Source organism: Streptopelia decaocto (genome assembly GCF_964273445.1).
Source record: "Streptopelia decaocto genome assembly, chromosome: 1".
Lineage (NCBI taxonomy): Eukaryota > Metazoa > Chordata > Aves > Columbiformes > Columbidae > Streptopelia > Streptopelia decaocto.
This window is the reverse complement of record NC_138663.1, coordinates 90,203,358-90,222,180: the sequence shown is the minus strand read 5'-3', so window position 1 is coordinate 90,222,180 and position 18,823 is coordinate 90,203,358. Positions and strand designations below refer to the sequence as shown.

Below are 18,823 nucleotides of genomic sequence, written 5' to 3'. Positions count from 1 at the left end.
ATCTCTTTCACTAGTTTCTGAAGACTTAACCTCTTTTTCCTTCTCTTCCCTTTCTCCATTCAGCATTTCCTCTCTGGCTGAGGAAGCACATGCTGGGTCTGGTTGCAGTGCAACAAGCGAAGTACTTGGCTGGCTGTTGCCTTTAAGAATAGGTGAAGTGATTAGATTAAAATCAGTTTTGTTCTCTCTCTTCTACTCATATGAATTTGATTTAAGTCAGTGGTATGGTTATTGTAGGAACTAACTGTCCTTGCAAAAGTGGTCTATAAAAGTAGTGAAGGAAAAGCTTTTTCTACTTGGGTAAGCAAATTTTGATGTGTAAAATATATGCTGAATCATGAAGTTCCTTTACCTAAATATATCTAATTTTTATATTTGAAGTTTTTAAAAGAAAAAACATAATTTAGGTAACTGTATGTTTCTTCCTGTAAAATGATAATGTTGCTTGTAAGTATGGGGTCTAGTGCATTGCAGTAAAAACATCTCTGATAGTAACATTAAAATAAAAGTATTTTCTCCTGTTGTTTGCTGTTAACGTGATGACAGGTTTGTCCACTCTTCCATATATTCACTCAATGGTCTGAAGATTCTTTCAGTTTCAAGATTTTCTCATTTACTAATGTGGAGCTGAGGTTGTATTGAACAAAACAAAAACAAACAAATAAACAAAAACAACAAACAAAAACAACACCCAAGAACAGCACCAGACTTTAACAGCAATACACTTAGGGGTCACCAGGAAAGGCTAGAGAGTCACCCATTTTGAACAGCACAGTGATTATCTGGTTTGTCTACACTAAGAGATGTAGTCATTCACTCCCTCCCCTCTTCCCCTTTTTTTGTCGTTCCTTGGGTACTGTCACCACAATGAGCCGTACTGTGTACGTGGTAGCTGATTCACTTCTTCCTTCTTGGAGAGAAACAGTTCCGTGTCCTCCCTCTTTCTGAGAGGGCATGTCTGTATAACACTGTAGGTTGGTCAGATAGTAAAGGTGTAGGCCATACCAACTTCAACTTCTACTAATCAGGACAGGTCTCCAATGCTGCGTCAGCAGGTCTTGCACACTACATGCCCTCATGCTATGTGTGCAAAACTTTAAGCATGTAATATCAGCATGAACAATTCTCCCTTGAGATGCATTGCACTGATTGTTATTTTAGACATATTGAATTAAAAATAAAATAATATTATGTATTTAAGTCCTGAGGCCAGAGGGATGCCACATGCAGCACATGGGAGACTGGGATCATGTGCTGTAGTGTGGATGTGACCAGTCCTCTCCAGAGGAAGGGCTCCAAAAGCTCTTTGCTCCAAATATCTTAAATCGGTGCCAGTCCACACCACTTTATCCAGGGGCCAGGGCTTGCTCTCTGGTACCGTCCACAAAGACAGTGTAGTTACAATTTGTCACACAGATGAGCAGCTGTGTGTATTTGGAAGAAAGCGGAGAGCCGAGGTGGGAGAACAGTTTTGGATACGTTGTCCAGCTAGGACTGTGATGTGTGCAGTAAAAGTGTTTTGATTATAATGTATAGGGAGGTGTGCGAATGAGGCCCTCAGTTATTTCATGAAGTATGTGGAAAATTATATCCACAACAAGTACTTTAAAATCTTTCCAGTAGAAGAATAGGTCCTTGAAAAATGTATGTGTTTTATTCTGGAAAACACAACTTTTTTTCTTCAAGTTAAAATCTGGGGGTTTTTTTGCTTGTTTTTTTAATTCTAGCTCTACCTAGTAAATACACTATTTCTGTTATTTCTTTTAATGAGAACATTTCCCCAGAATATTTTTCCTTTTGTTTTACAACTGCCCAAAAAAGCGGCAGTCCTTTCTGAGAAGCACTGGGAATTAACGTCACACAGAATCACAGAATGTTAGGGATTGGAAGGGACCTCGAAAGATCAGCTGGTCCAATCCCTCTGCAGGAACACCTAGATGAGGTTACAAGGAATGTGTCCAGGCAGGTTTTGAATGTCTCCAGAGAAGGAGACTCCACAACCTCCTTGGGCAGCCTGATCAGTGTTCTGTGTCTTCTCATATTTAAGTGGAACCTCCTGTGTTCCTGTTTGTACCCATTTCCCCTTGTCCTATCATTGGTCACCAAGAAGCATAATTTCTTAGACATCTTTTGTTTGTGATCAAATTTATACTGTGATTAATGCTAGCAAGATACTGCTGTGAAGGATCACGGGTACAGGGGTCTCATTTCACAAGGAAGAACGGGGTCCATTACTAAAGAGTTTGAGATGCAATCTTCATTATGGAGCAAAGTAGAGTTGGAGTCACTGGCCCATTCTTCCTTTTGCCATGTTTTCTTCCATCCCATCAATTGTGTTATGGTATGCCCAAATCCCATAGTACACCTATGGACATGGCAGCTCTTCTTTTTTGCCAGGAGTAAGAAGAGAGACTGCTGACACAAGTAAAGGGCAAGACAAATATTGCTCCTCGTCCTCCCTGGTAAAGGAATGGTTAGAGACCTCTGTTCAGGGATAAGTAGAGGCCCAATAGCATGGGAAGAGAATAGGCTGAATTGTGCAATGTAGGCATAGGGTTGGTACAAGATACTCTATATTACAGTAATATGGGAATATAAGGGTTCTGATGTTGTTCAGTGAGATACTTGCTTCAAATTGATTTGGTGCTGTGGCATCTTACTATCTACCACTACCTATGAAGGTATCTCAGTATGATTGTAAGACAGTTTTCCTAAAGTGTTGATGTTATTGGCTGTTATTGATTCAGTACAAACTACTTGAAGATGTTAAACTTTATATTAAGGTTTTTTTTTACTGTTCAGTGTTACTACTATTTATATTTGCTTTGCTCAGGTAGGCCTCATTTAATGCTTAACTGCTTAAGTAGTTAATCAGTCTGTTATGTATGGGGAAATTGAGTTGTAGAAAGATAGAGATCTTGCAGTTCTTACAATCATGGGTCAATTCTTCTGCCATAATCCTAAAGACTTCTATATGTACGCAAGTATAAATTTTCTTTTCTCAGAATTTTTTTGTTCTTTTATCAGACAGGAACACTTAGACTTCATATAATGTAGGCAGATACTGGTTTTGTTTGGGGTTATTTGTGTGTGTGTGTGCTGAGTTTTTTTGTGTGGTCTTGTTTGGTTTTGTCTGTTTGATTTTTGCTTTGACATGAAACACAAGTCCATGTGCTATGGCTGATATTTTTATATCAAAGAGATCACTGGACAGTTGTGGTTTTTTTAGTAGAAAGCTAATTTCTACCTATTATTCTGTTTTTTAGGTCTTAGAGCCATTAATATCTCACATTTCTCATTAGAGCACTAGTAACCCTGCTTTAATTTGTTTGTCTTCTGCATAACTATGCAACTAAAAAAACACTGGAAAATTATCCTAATGATTACTGCAACATTTCTGCTGTTAATCATTTTGAATGCTCTATATCAAATTCTCATTATGTCAATGTAAGTTTAGTTAATAACATTTACTTTCAGTTAATAGCACCTCACATTAAGAAAAAGCCTCTCACAAGTCTCTCTGGTTTACTCTCAGTTTTTCTGCAGCGTGTTATATGTGTTTCTGTTTTGCCATTTTCTAACCAATATACAGCTCAAAACTACTGGAATTATGGCCCAGTTCTCTTTAATCTCTTTATCAGTGAACTGGATGAGGGCATTGAGTGCACCCCCAGTAAGTTTGCAGATGACACCAAGTTGGGAGTGTTAATCTGTTGGAGGGTAGGAAGGCCATACAGAGGGATCTGGATCAGCTGGATCATTGGGCTGAGGCCAATTGTATGAGATTTAACAAGTCCAAGTGCCAGGTGCTGCACTTGGGTCACGACAACTCCAGCCAACACTGCAGGCTTGGGGAAGAGTGGCTGGAAAGCTGCCTGGCAGAAAAGGATCTGGGGGTGTTGATTGACAGCCGGCTGAATATGAGCCAGTAGTGTGCCCAGGTGGCCAAAAAGGCCAAGAGCATCCTGGCTTGTATCAGGAATAGCGTGGCCAGCAGGACTAGCGAAGTGATTGTGCCACTGTACTCGGCACTGGTGAGGCCCCACCTTGAATCCTGTTTTCAGTTTGGGTCCCTCACTACAAGAAAGACATAGAGGTGCTGGAGAGGGTTCAGAGAAGGGCAATGAAGCTGGTGAGGGGTCAGGAGCACAAGTGTGATGAGGAGCAGCTGAGGGAACTGGGGCTGTTTAGCCTGGAGAAAAGGAGGCTGAGGGGGGAGACCTTGTCTCTCTCTACAACTACATGACAGGAGGTTGTAGCATGGAGGGTGTTGGTCTCTTCTCCCAGGTAACAAGTGATACGATGAGAGGAAATGGCCTCAGGTTGTGCTGGGGAGGTTTAGATCGGAAACATTTCTTTACAGAAAAGTTTGTGAAGCTCTGGAACAGGCTGCCTGGGGAAGTGGTGGAGTCACCATCCCTGGAGGTGTTTAAGAGACATACAGATGAGGTTCTTAGGGACATGGTTTAGTGCCAGAGTTAGGTTATGGTTGGACTCGATGATCTTGAGGGTCTTTTCCAACCAAAATTATTCTATGATAGGCAGCTGTCTTCCTGAGTATTCATGAAACTAGAGTTTTCTTCCAGGATTTGAAGACAGCTCTTGTTTAACAAGAGCATATTTACTTCAAAGAAATACATGTTGTGTGAAGAGGAAGGGCTAGCCCAGGAACACATTTCTTAGATAAGAATGTTTGTGTGAACACCTCATGCATGGGAGGTGCTGTGTAAACAGGTGGTGTTTGTTGTATTTTCCTCTTCTGTCAAGGCTGGCTGCAATAATTCTTCACAGAAGTACGCTAATGCCTTTCTTTTTAAGGGCCCAGGAGAGAAGGAAAGGTCTATCTGCTATGTACTGTTGTTTTTTGTAAAAGTAAAACCAGGAAAATATGATGGGGTGATGTTTCTTTGTAGTCCATATTTCTGTGTGTATGATATATGTTCCTGTACATCCATCCATATATGTATCGAAGAGCACGTCGGCTGTAGCAACTTTTTCTCTGTATTCCTTATTGGCTAGTTTTTACTCTGCCCTTGGAATGTAAAGATAGCTTCCATATATTTTTAACAGTTAAGGGAGATTATTTTGTGTAACAGTATCAGTGGCGTCATTATCTAATTTTATTGTTTGTCGCTACTGTGTAAATATACTTTTTCACTTTAAGGTTCAGACCTCTGGCTGTACTTTGATAACAGTTAATTTCAGTTGCAATTTTAAGCTGGGAAGGAAGGAATCTAACTATTTATAAGTATCGCAATGTGAAAATAATTCTGTAGTGCCTTTTGATGGTAGATTGATTTTTTGTATTTCCATTAGATGCAATTAAAGACATCTAGCTTGCTTAGTGTCTTGCAGAATTGCAGCACAATTTTCTCTGACTGTATCCAAATATTGATTCTATCTTTCCACAGCATAAAGGACTTCAGAAATGCATTCCTGGTTACTTGTTCAGGTTTAGTGTTTGTTTGTGTTATTGTTTGTTTGTATTTTTGTTTGGTTTGCTGTTGGTTTTTTCTTCTTTTTGGAAATAACTTTTTTTTTTTTCCTCTCTCTCTCAGTAGCATTGTTATTTTCTGTTTAATTGCATTAGAGTGCTATTTCTCATTTGATTCTGAAAGGACTTGGGTACAGGGAAGAAACCAGCCATTTGGATTATGGAAAGCAAAAGCACTCTGCATCTGCTTGTTTCTCTTCACTTCAGAAATAACTTCTGCTGCAAAATAAAGGAGTGGTATACTTCCTGTGTTGGTAATTCAGCTCTTTCATAAAGAGCATCTAACGTATGTTCAGGGACAGGTTGAATCAATGGCTAGAGCTGATCTGTTTCAGGTACTCAGGGGAGGTATTCATATTTACTACTTTAGGCATCTGTTTTGCATACCTACATGAGGATTCTAGACTTCTACAATTAGCAGAGTTTCATTGAACCATTTAGAGTTCTGGAAACCTTCAAGTAGTTCTTCTGGCCATTCCTGTGGCAGTACAAGGAGATGCATATCCTATACCATGTCCAGTTTTGGACATCCCACTACAAGAAGACCATGAAGGCAAATGTTGATTATAATATAGTGAGTCTATGCTGCTTGGGTATTGGAGCACATGACATATGAGGAGAGTCAGAGAGCTGCATTTGTTTGGACTTAAGATGAAGAACCTAAGGTGGAGATCTGAAACAGGCTGTCCAGGGAAGTGGTGTAGTCACTGTCCCTGCAGGTGTTTAAAAGACACATAGATGAGGCTTTTAGGGACATTGTTTAGTGCTAGATTTAGGTTATGGTTCGACTTGATGATCTTAATGGTCTCTTCCAATCAAAATGATTCTGTGATTCTGTCTACTGCTGCCTACTAGTATGGTGTGAAGATAACAGAACAAGGCTCTTCTCAGAGGCCTGGTGGACAAGACCTGCAACCAGGGAAATTCCTGTCTTGTTTTGAGGAAGAGGTTGGTATGGATGTCCCCCAGAAGCTCCTTCCAACCTAAAACCTTCTCTGGTTCTAGATTACGTTTATTTTTGTAAGGATGGAGTTCTGTTTATTTATTATATTTTTCCTTCATTTTTGTACTAGCAAAAGTGAGACTGTAGAGGCAACTGTGTATTTTGATAGGCAGGGCAGCAGTAAGAACATGTCTTATCAGAGTATAATGAAGTGTCATATTCCCCTATCCTTACTTGGTAGGGGTCTGCCTATATAGTTGAATACTGTAAATATCTTTATGTCAATTTATTAAGACTTGTCTTCTTGGCAGACTGCTAACAAATATCCCTATAGGTTTGGTTATGTGGTCTTCTGCTCCTGGTGCTCTTAAATGTGGTCAGAAAATACCAGCTCAACAACTATCTGTAAGAAATACAGAATGGTGTTATTAAAATAAAGACCCCAATGGCTGGTTTGCGTTTCACCAGACAGTTTACACAGTCTTGCTAGAATATGAGCATTATTTCATGGTGCAAAGTAGGCAAGTAAGGCTGTAACTAACTTTTCCTATAGAGGTAGTACTGAAACACTCCTGATAACTGTTTTTTGACTTATTGATTGGTTTAGGTGTCATGTTCAGGATTATTACTAATGATGTCTGCTTTATCTGTAGATGTATTTTCACAGAATTTCTGGAAAAAAAAAAAAACACCTTAGAATTTGAACCAAGTAAATATGAGTGCTAGAAAACCACAAGGCAATTAAACATACTAATTACTATTTCTTAAAAGGTAACTATTAAGAAACCATTCTTATGAATCCTGTCTTTGAGATTAACAGCATTTTCAATGCTTTCCAAAAGCATGGATAGTTTGTTGCCACATTGTTTGAGTGGAAGAAGAAAACGGTATCACTTGTCCTTTGATCTTTTCCCCCAGTTCATGTGTTTCTGTCAAAACCATTAAATTCTTCTAATTCTATTTGGAAAACAGATGCACTTTTTCCTGAGAGGCCTGTGGAAAGAGAAAAAGGAAGAAAAATGAAAGAATCGAAGGATCCTGAGACTGTTTTACAAGATCCATTTACTAAATAGGAATCATTGGTATTTCAAACAGTTTCTGTCTTTTGTCATTTGCAACACGGACAACACCAGCAGCACAGCACTTTGCAAGGGTTTCTTTTTCGATATTTGACTGCAAGCCCAAATTTTTCTTTAGATACTTGAGTGTATTCCTGAGTGTTGTTCATACTAATTTCAATGTTGTTGATCATCTCCCCTTGCTCCTCCACCAGAACTGATATCTGTCTAAAAAGTTCCTTTAAGTCTTTGATCTGGTTCTCCAGATTGACTAGTTCTTTCTGTCTCTGTTCAATCTCCGAAAGCTGAGCTTTGGTGATTTTGACTTCAGTGAGCAGATTTTCATTGAAGATCTCCCATTTTCCTTGTTGGAGCATGTTGTTGACTTCTTCCTCAGATACCTCTTTACCAGCTACTTCAAGCTGACGGACAATAAATCTTCTGCATTTCTCTTGCTTAGCAGTTATAGCATCATTGTATGAAAGCATAGCATTTAGGTAACGTCGGGATAAGAAAGCGTGCTGATAAGCTAGAATTCTTACTGTGGCACTTGATGGCCCATGTTCATTTTCAGCTTTTTTCACTGTTTTTGACAGTTCGTCCAAATATTTTCGTATGTGCTCTGCTTGAATTTTTATTTCTCTTGCTATGTTAGATTCCTTTTTAAGAACACTGAATCTTCTCATTGAAGATACCAGGCTTTTCTGTTGTTGACTGAATTTATTAACTTCATCCACCAAATTATTAACTTCATTCTGAAGCTTCTGGATTTCCTGCAAGTGCCTTTCAGTTATGGGCTCTTTTTCATAAATGATGGCCTGCTGTTCAAACTCCTCCTGCTCTTCTTCTTGTACAGTTGTGCTGTTGTTTTCCCCAGCTATCTGTAGTTCCTTAACTCTCAGTTTAAGCTCTTGGAGGCGGTCCCTCATGGTTTTTGTGTTCGAGGGGAGAGGGAGAGGGGTGAGTTTTCCCCTCTTGCAGCACAGACTTAACTCCAATATCTTTTTTTCTTCTTTCACTGTAATCAAAGGGTAACAACAGTCAATGTTAGCAGTTATATGTATACATGAAAAGTACAGGATGTTTCAAAAAGATGGACTGAATTTGAGTAGGATTTGCTTTGAAATTGGGTCCATCTTTTTGAAATACCTTGTAGTTTGCAGCTTGAAGATTTTTAAGTTAGACTACTGGCTTCTATTCTTACATTGCCATTTGCAGTCTTCATAAAATTTATGCGAATGTACTTTGTGCACCATCGTGGGATACAGTTCAGTGCTCTTCCCTATTTAATAGCAAGTGGATTTAGTTTGGCTTTCTACACTAGCTGTTTTGCAAGCTTTACTGGAAATACAGCTAAGAAAAAGGTTCTATTGTGCATGTTTTAGAAAATATCTAAGTTAAACTATTTTTAATTATAGGGAAGAAAGTATTTTCCTGAAAGTCTACATGAATGTTTTCCTTGGACTGTGATCAAGAATGCAAGACTTCAGTAAAAAGTAAAATGTTCAGGACAAGAAGATCACAGGATTTTTACTTGGGGTCATCTGGTTAAATCTAATGTGTGTCTTTCAAAGGGTTGTTCAAGCGTAGATGTTAAACAGTAGTATCTCCTTGGTGGGTTTCAGAGGTTTCAGGGCAATCTTCTGAAATAGTAGTGTTTTCTAGGTGCATGTCTTCTTAAACTCCAATTCTAAATATTATTTTCAGTAGGCAAATGCAGTATTTCTCCAGAGTATCCAAAAGGATGCATTTGCAATAACTGAGAAGGATCAATGCAGTAACCTGTCAATATGCAAATGATTTTGTTACGTTTCAACAGCTTCAAATGATACTTCTGTGGTATCTCTGCTCCCTTATGCATAGTTAAAGTCCCTAAATAGATTTTTGCATAATATAAGTCATGGAGTTGAACTGTGTGAAAATGTCTTCCACTGACTTAAATCTGTCTGTCTGCAGGAGGATTAGCCAAAAAACAAAACTTGAAATTCTACAGAGATAAATTGTAAGAAAGAATGCTGATATTCTACCCTGGTGTGAGTTTCCCCTATGGCTTCTTTTTTTTTTTTTTTTCCCTTTAATGCCTTAATATCTGAATTTAGTGTTTGTTGATTCATATCAGGAAAATCCAAAAAGCCTGGCAGTCATTAGAAGTTACGGTAATGTACTGAAACTTGTGATTAGGCAAGCTTGCAAGTAATTTATTGGAAAATATGACTTTGGGGTGGGGAAAATGTGACATGTAATAATTTTGTTGCAGTAATTCCTCTTCGTTGCCTAACTTGCTGTGTATCTCCCACAGCAGAAGTCAGGCAATTTCTTCAAGATAACATTCTTCAGGAATGTTTCAGAGCTGCTTGGCACCAGTGAGACTACCACAGGGGAAGTTCAGTCTGGGGCATGTGAAAGGAACCAGGAGTGCCAAGCAAGGCTTCAGAGATGTGACCTGAAAATCTGTTTTAGTGTAGCCTAACACGTCTGTTGACCCATGTTAATTTAGCATGGCTTGACAAGCCTGTGATTAAAAGCAAGTTCTAAGGGCACCGTTAGTGCTTATGATGTGAGGTGGCAAGGCTTTCTCGTATTTAAGAGAATGCAAGTAATTACTGAAAAGCTGTAAAACGTGCATGCAGTCATCCAGTTACTCGTTCTGAACACAGTGCACTTTCTCAAAATGGCCATTGCCAATGTTCTGTGGTTTGAAAGTAAGTTAAACTTAGGAGCATAAGAAGTATACAGGGCTTCATCTTTGACTTCTGTATCCATTAACGATTGACATCTACTTTTCAATGTTTTGGGTGCATTAGTCTTGAAATAGCTGTATTCCTTCTTTAGCGGGGGGAGGGAAGGAAGGCAACAGAATTGCAAATCTGCAGATACTCTCAAATATCAAACTTGCAAAGAAGTAAGCTGAAAATACTTAAGATTGCTGCTAATGGAATATTTTTTTTTTTCTTGTTTAAACATCAGTCTCGCTAAAGAGTGGAATGTAAGCAATTGAACCCTGGCTTCATATCTTATATCTTATCGGGCTTGCCTTCTAAACCTGCCACTGAATGTGCTTGCCAATAAATGTGGTTGATTATACTGGCAACTGAAACAAATGCTGGTTTCATATAAATAAGGATGTCTTCATGACAAAGATAACCTTGGAAATTGTTCTCGTGACTTCTTGAGTGTTCCACAACAAGCTTTGTTCATATCTCTGTCCTTGTTGTCGTCCTACGTGTTTATGTATATGTATATGTCCTGTTGTTCTTTTGATTGAGATGAAAGATCGATTTCCTTGAAGTTTTTGACAATAGAGGGAGAATGTGCCTGTTCCTTTAGAGTTGAGTATGTGGACTGAAAGCACTCCAGTGACTTAGTGTGTTCCTTACATTCAAAAAAGTATTTTAAAAGGTGGTCCTTCTGAAGTAATAAAGTAGCACAGCCTAGCACATCCTCATCAGACCTTTTCTTCATCGAAGATCGGAAGAATTGGGTTAAAACAGAGAAGAGACTGACTGCAGTAAAGGCAAAGCAAATCAGCAGATGGGAAAGCATTAGCTTATTAGACTGTAGCTTCAAATTGTTGACTATGTTTAGAAATGACCCTAAATGCTCTTAAATATATAAATCTGAAGAGCATCGGTGACATTTGCCCATGTTTCTGGCCATTCCTTAGTCATAAAGGCTGCTGTATCAACTTTTATTTGAACTATTACTGATGCTGAAACCGTGTGTTTGGAGCCAGAGTCACAAGCTGCTAGCTGGTCTTTTGTTAAAGAAAATATGTAGAAGTTGAGTTGCTCTAATAATATGCCTGCAATAACTTAGTCAAACTGATGTGGCATGGTGTCTTCTCTATTCACACTTAGAAACAATGTAAGATTGAAAATGTAGCCAAAGAACAGCCAGGGCTACAGGATGGGTTTGGGGAGGGGGTGGTAGCTGTAAGGAAGTGAAAGGAGGAAGAATCAGGCCCTGTTTTGCCCACTACCTAAGTTGTACTTGAAGTTCAAGTGTTATTGATGTTCTTTCATACAGTTGTTTGGGGAGAAAAAGTAGGCATGTGCATGTGGCATTTCAGTTTGGTCACTCTAAGATACCTTATCTCCTAAGACAGCTTTCTTCCCCACCCCTCACAGTTTTTTTACCATGCAGATCCACTCATGATTAAGGTTGCATTTGTTCTTCTGATAGGCATCCTTATATATCGATATATGTAGCTGACAGATTCAGAAACATAATTTTCACATCTGTGTCAAATACACGTTGAGGGTATTGCAAGAATCTTTGCCTTCTGGTAAATTTACTATGTTGCTTATCAGGGTTATGAATCTCCCCAGTCAAACTGATGATATATGTGGCTGGGAGAGTCTCTATAATGGCAATCGCCTCAGCACACTGACTAGGGGAATGATAGATTTATCAGTAGACCCAGTAAACAGGAAGCCCCTATCAAAAAATGAGATTGGGCTGCATTAAGTTAAAAGCCATAAATGTATATGTGAAGTAGGTAAGTTGATCATATGTAACTCTTGTTACTGATTGCAATTAGCTTTAAAGACTTTTTTTTTTCCTTTGATGAATTGTTTTATTTCTTCCCCACCCCCAACTTACCAAAAACTCTTGTTTATTTTAATATCCATAGTTTTGTGCACTTTTTCTTGGTTATTCAGCACCTTTTTTAAAATGCCTGACACAAAAGGCTCTATTTGTTTTTGATCTTTGCAATTTGCATGCCTTCTTATGTTCAGTTTAACATACTGCACTCCACTGGGAGAAGACAACTTGCAGACAACCAAGGGACATAATTCTTTCTTTAAGAGCTGTTTGAGATGTGTGGTCTGTGTTCTGCATCATACTCCTCTCTTTATCTCTGCTGAAATAGCTACCTTTTCTTTTTAATAATTGCAACAAAAATAAGGGTCAGTTTGTTTTCCTGTTCTTTAGTTATGACTCAGTTACAGACATTAGGTAGAGGACAATTTCAGACAACATGTCCCCAAGGAATTTCAGGTTACAAGTAAGTAATCTGATTTTTTTCTTCTTCTTCATTTTTTTTTTTTAAATCCATTTCCAGGCTGCAGTTATGTTATGCTATGTTAAGTTACGTTATAGCTCTGTTATATGATGCCAACAAACCCATATAACTGTTCTTTTTGAGCACAGTGGCTGTGAGTAATGTTCGGAGTCATACTCTGCTCTGGAACTTGATTATTGTTTTAAGTGTCTAAAGTTTAACAAAAAGAAATTAGTGAGACACATATAACATTTAAATGCCTACAGTTTAAGATACTTATAGTAGTTTGTGGGGAAAACTAAGGCCTTGTGTTGAAATTTCAGTTTACTCTAAAGGCTGTGATCTCTCAAATATTCTCGCAAGAAGGAACTTTTTTAATGGTGTTTTGGAATCTTGCCCTATTACCCAAAGATACATCTCAAGTAACTAAAGTAAGTGATCTTGCTACAGGTTACATTTATTTTCTCCTTTGTTTAGAAAGTTTCCTTTAGCTTCAATACTTTGTAAACAAACGTGCTGAAATCAAGGATTATCACACAGCACAGTGGCTGGATGAAAATATCCTCTTAAAGCACCTCTGTCTTAAGATAAGTTCTTGGAAAAACATATTTTAAAATAGTTCTAAGTTCAAGTTTCTGTTTGTGGGAAGTGTGGGAGTGGTTCAACAGGAAAATGCCAAAGGCAAAGAGCTTGCCCTAATTATGAACCTAAAAAAGGATGCCATTATACGTGGAAGGTAGCTAAAGTGTATCAGTATATGGGATCTGATAGTGCAAAATCAGTAACCTTTTCCACACAGCGGACTTAAGTGCTAGTGGGTATCTCATTCGTAATATTAAAAAATACTAATGTGCAAAGGTCATTTGTATTTGTCAGCCTTTGTCTCTGGAAGATAACCCATAGCACATGGCTTCTGGCATTTGTCTACTACATAATGCTGAGGGAATACAGTGTGGTTGCTTGTCCCCTTGGGACAATTACCCACCATAACTGCTATAAGGCTACCCAGTGAAACCAAAATGACTAGTAGTTGGGAAAATAGAAACAGTGAATTTGAAGCAAGGTTGCTTGGGAGTTCTCTAAATAGTGTGAAATAGATCATGGAAAGTGGAGAAATGTTGATACTGAGAAAAAACATGAGATAAAAATTGAATAAACCAGGTCCGAGTATTCAAGGAGTTCATAAGATAGATAAGACTGAGTCCAAAGCTGCTAGAAATGCTAGAGTAAGCCTCCCAAGGGATATGTAGAGGGAGAAAGTAGACCTTGGTTACTTAAAGTAATTCAGATGTTCTTGGGCGTTTGGCCAGAAATCTGTAACACAATCATGTTGTAGGAGGCATATTAATAGCTTTCTTGTGTTGATTGTGTGGTATTACATGATGTGGGAAAGAATCCCAGGAGAGATGAGAATAATGCAAGGTATAGAATTTAGCATTAGTGGAGTGGGAGAATACAACAGTTTGATAGTCATCTGTATTACAAGCTTTTATACTTTTGAAATCTCTACAACTGTCAGCACTCCTCTTATGTTCCAATTACAAAAAATGTGGACTTTTTTTGCTATTTTACGAAATATTTGGTTCAAAGATGCACAGTGAATCAGTGGCAGATCTGAGATTGTTCCTTGGAGTTTTGGAACCTTTGTTATGAATGTGTGGCTGCAGATGTGGAATACCTGAGGAAAAGCTTTTACTACCATTTACATGTCTACAAACAGCAATCCTCATGTTCCCTACTGATATTTTGGATAATGAAGGGTGGTGAGTTCATGCTTTTACACTGATACAAGTCACAGTTATGGCAACACATGCTGCACCTACAAATCCTGACTGACAAAACAATGATCTCACTCTGCAAATCAGTTAGTCTATATATTATCCTCTGTAATTCGTAAGGGAATGGAGTATCCCTTGATTAGAAGCAATACTGAAGAACTCATTTAATATTTTGATGGTGTTTTTTTCACCTATTAAACCAGAGACTTACTGTCAGTAGTGCTCTTCAAGAGACCTCAGAAATTAGCAGTACAAAGAAGTAAATGTATACGTTGTAGATACCTGGGCTTATTTGTTTATTTCCAGGAAGAATAGTACTAGAAATCACCACCTTTACTTAATTAGCTGGTGCAAATATGATGGTCACTTATAGGTCACAGAAATCCAGAGAGAAAATCATAATCTCCTCTGCCAAAAGAATACATAATTAACGTCCATATATTGATATATATTTTAATTCAGTATTTGAAAATAAATTAGGAGCAAGAGAAAGGACTGCAACAGGAGAGAGGACAGATGAAATTATTTCTATTTAATAGGATATATAGTTTGAGCTCCTAGTTAATGACTTTGTATTGCTATAAATCATTTTCAAGATGTTCGTCTTCCTGACAGTAGAACTGCAGGCTCAAATTTGTACTGTGCAGCATCCTACCTACTCTACTTTCCCATTTCATATCTGTCAGACCATGTAGCTATGTATCACAGCCTTGGACCTCACCTGTAACAAATGTAACAATTGCAGGCAGTTTTTTAAAAAACATATCTTATAGGCAACTTTGACTAAATAACTTTAATGTTTGCCTAGGTATTGATATACCAAGGTGAAATAGAGTATAAGAAAATAATTCATATGTACAATTTTTAACGAATCTTGTACAAAAATATATGGCAATAGTATTTATTGTCATCGCTTTTAGAATTACACATCTGGAAGCTGAACATAAAGTTCTTGATGTGAGCTCAGACATCTCTTTGGATGCAGCATATTTGATCAATAAGCGTGATTAACCTGATAGCAGAGTGTGTCAGAGAAATATGTTTTCAGTAAATAGGAAAATGATTCAGACCTGAGGTGAGAATGAGGCCACTTAACCAAAATGAAAAAATTATAATTGTTGAAATTCTTGTGACCACTTCAAAAAGTAATACAAGAATGAAGTTGCTCTAGAGTTGCCTGGAGATATTATAAACAAGTTGAGTTTAGAATCTTATTTCTAACTATTCTCTTAATTTAGTGTGACCTGGAGGAACTGTTGAGGGAAGAGGTTGAATAAGAGAAATGTCTCTTATATCTCCCTGCAACTGCATGAAAGCAAACTCTTAATTGATATTTGCAGGTGGATAATCTTGTAGTACTTTATTCAGCAGTTTTTCGTTATAGTTTACCCTAATATTCAAAGGGTTGCTTTGCATAAGGATTGAAGGCATGAAAAGCAAACTAGAGAAATGAAATAAACCAGTTTATTTGAGAAAGAGTTTAGTGTCAATCAGTGAAAAGTTACTGATGGGTTTGTTAACAATGCAGAAAGTGCAGGGGTTTGAGTGCTAAGGAAGAATGTAGATTAAGATCTGCTAATAACCACCATTTGGATTATTTCAGTGGAATTAAAGCTTTTTAAGTCAGTCTCCAAAAAGTCTGTGGAAAGAAGTGTCTGGATCTTAATCTTAGTGCCTTATGGTCTCCATGGGAGGACTGAAACTGTTGACTAGTTCTCCTATCTGCTTCTTTCTTAAAAATAGTAAGAATTTTGTCTTCTGTGACTTCTCCCAAAAGCTAATGAACTGCCCGTAATTGAAGAAGAACAGAGAGAACAATCTGACTTATTTCTGCCTGTTTGTAGATCAGGAATTTAACTTTCATGAATGTTAGCATAAGCAAATAATAAAGACACTAACAAACCTTTTCTTGCTATTTCTGCGGAGGCTTCTCTTCTCTAGGATAAAACAACCTACTGAGTACTGTCCACAGGATTGACTAAGAAAAGAGTTAGTAGATGAGAGAGGAAATTTCTGAAGGAAGAAGAGGTAGAATAGCATTTTAAAATAGGAGATCGACCATAGGGTGAAGAATATGGCATTGTTCTTTCCTTTCTGTAGACTGCTGTTAAATTCAAAGATTCTCTGTTTTCCCAGGAATGCTAATTCAGTCACTCAAAGCTATGGCTTCTTGAAGTAGCCTTAAAGGCTAATATTCTTGATCTTCAATAAATTATTCTCATAAAGATACGTTTTCCCTAAGTTGCTTATAATTATGTTGATAGTTCTGATACTGTAATATTTTGACCTCAGGGATGCTTTACTCTTCATTAATTTTTATAGCCACCATGCAGGTTTGACACAAGATTTTGGGTTTATGTTAACATACTCTGATTAAACTTAACTGCAAAAGTAGCTTCCCTGAGACACTTTTAACAGATTATCCCCCCCACACACACAGAGCATGTACCCTCTACAGTATCTAGTTTTCAGTGTTTTGTTACTGTATGACACTCCCCACAAGTGGAAAGAAATGTACAAGTCAGAAAGTAACAGTGTTTAAAAAAACTCCAAGTCCGCAAAACAAGAAAACACATGCACATACCCTCACACAAAATACACTCTTCCCAAATAAACCCTTTCTGTAACACTTACTGGATTTTTAATGAAAGCTGAGATGCAAATGTGCCAATTTTATACTGGATTTTTTTCACCAAATCTTTCAGATTGTAAAGTAAACTTTAATACTGTTTTGGTTGGGTTTTTTTCTTTTTCCTAGTTGCTCAGTAATTTAAATTTTAGAAACGGGCTGAGGAACACACATAGTTCACATTCAGACTTTGTTTTTCTCTGGCATGTCTTCTGTCTTCCAAGAGAAATATTGTTACTGAACTGTAGATGTCAGTTGCGCCAATGCACGCATACACGCCCTTTCCATGTTGTTTCCCATGACTCTTAAAAGAAAGTTGAAAAGCTCTGTAGCTGCTTAAAAAAAAATCCTACTTGATGTAAACACAGCTGATGCTTTGTTACACTAAGGTTCCAAATATACCTTATGTGAAATTGAAATAAGCCAGGCATGATTTTATTAAAGTTTCTTACTCAGCCAACTTAATGTATTAAAGCAACACTCTCTTGTGCTTTCAGGTATGTTTTGGTATATAACTACTACAGTTTTTTAAACGTGAGAAACTGCTATGTATGAAGTTCTGCTGACTGGAAAATTAAAATCAAGGTCTATCCTTTGAGATAACTCTGACATATTCCCTAAAGAAGGAAGTTTTGTGCATAAAACATGCCTCAAAACCTAGCATTCCTGTGCGTGAGCAACAGAGCTCTGAGACTATATTCACCCAGAGATATATCTGATTCTTTGCAGGGTAGACATCCATTATTTGTACATCTTGACACTTAAAAGGATTTCCATTCTAAACCACACCACACTACACAGACTTCTTCTGGTATTTGCAACTTTACAAACATTAAGGAAAAGAAAAGTCTTTACCTTTTAGTCTTGTTCTGGTGGCTTTCTGGTTTATCCTTTACTGAGAAACTCCTGAGGAGAAGCTTCGGTGCAATCTGAAAAACATTGTTTCGAATATTTGACTAAGTAATGTGCCTTGAGTAGCATTCCATTAAGTTTTTTCTGCATGCCTTCTGCTTCTGGTTCTTAAATAGTTGTCCAAGGGCTCATCTTTGGGAGCAGTGGTGCGAGAGAAAAGCCAACTTCTGCCACCGCAGTAGGCAGGCAAAGTGATTACTTTCTGCTTGGGGAATCTGGTTCTGCCTGTTTGAAGCCCGGCCTCACTGAGAGGCGGATCGGATCGCTGCTGCAGCTGCCTGGGAGCAGGAAGTGTCTGGGAGCAGCTCCCCAGGTAGAGAGAGGCCTTGTGAGCTGCAAGTGGGGCACTGCCTCCCCACGAAACACAAGCCCAAGTGCAGGGATCGCTGCCTTCTACACTGAAGTGTGGAGGAAAAAGGGAGCAGGGCTAGGTCGTTGGTGTGTTTACTTGAAAGTGGGGGAAAGAAAATCCAACATAATACTACCCCATATCACAGTCAGTACCTTAAAAATATTTTTACTCCATTTATAAGTTTGACCTAAAGGCTGGAGTGGAGCAGGCATGTGCAGGAAATGTGTGACCTGTGCTATATGTTTTCCCTAAGTTGCTTGTAATTATGTTGATAGTTCTGATACTGTAATATTTTGACCTCAGGGATGCTTTGCTCTTCATTAATTTTTATAGCCACCATGCAGGTTTGACACAAGATTTTGGGTTTATGTTAACATACTCTGATTAAACTTAACCCCAAAAGTAGCTTCCCTGAGACACTTTAACAGATTATCCCCCCCCGACACACATTGTGCATGTACCCTCTACAGTATTTAGTTTTCAGTTTATTTTTACGCTCTTGGGGAACGTAAGGTGCAGACATCTATTTGGATAAGCTACTTTCCAGATAACAGCACGTCAGCTGTATTTTTTTGAATACAGTCAGTATTACAACACAAGTACTGCGGAGAAAATGGAAGCTAATTGACCAAACAGACAAATCTTACTCTTT

The 18,823-nt window shown here is 38.1% G+C and overlaps 2 protein-coding genes across 4 annotated transcripts in view; one reads left to right on the top strand and one right to left on the bottom strand.

Moving 5' to 3' along the window:
• The window catches only part of ARL13B (ARF like GTPase 13B), a 50,418-nt gene that overhangs the window by 13,237 nt on the left and 18,358 nt on the right, over nucleotides 1–18,823 (top strand). The window lies entirely within an intron of this gene.
• Nucleotides 7,263–17,989, bottom strand: STX19 (syntaxin 19). Its single transcript, XM_082050595.1, has 2 exons — nucleotides 17,763–17,989; nucleotides 7,263–8,513 (listed from the first exon to the last, which is right to left on the bottom strand). The coding sequence occupies exon 2, from the start codon at nucleotides 8,422–8,424 to the stop codon at nucleotides 7,546–7,548; it is 879 nt and encodes a 292-aa protein (XP_081906721.1). The 5' UTR covers nucleotides 8,425–8,513; nucleotides 17,763–17,989; the 3' UTR covers nucleotides 7,263–7,545.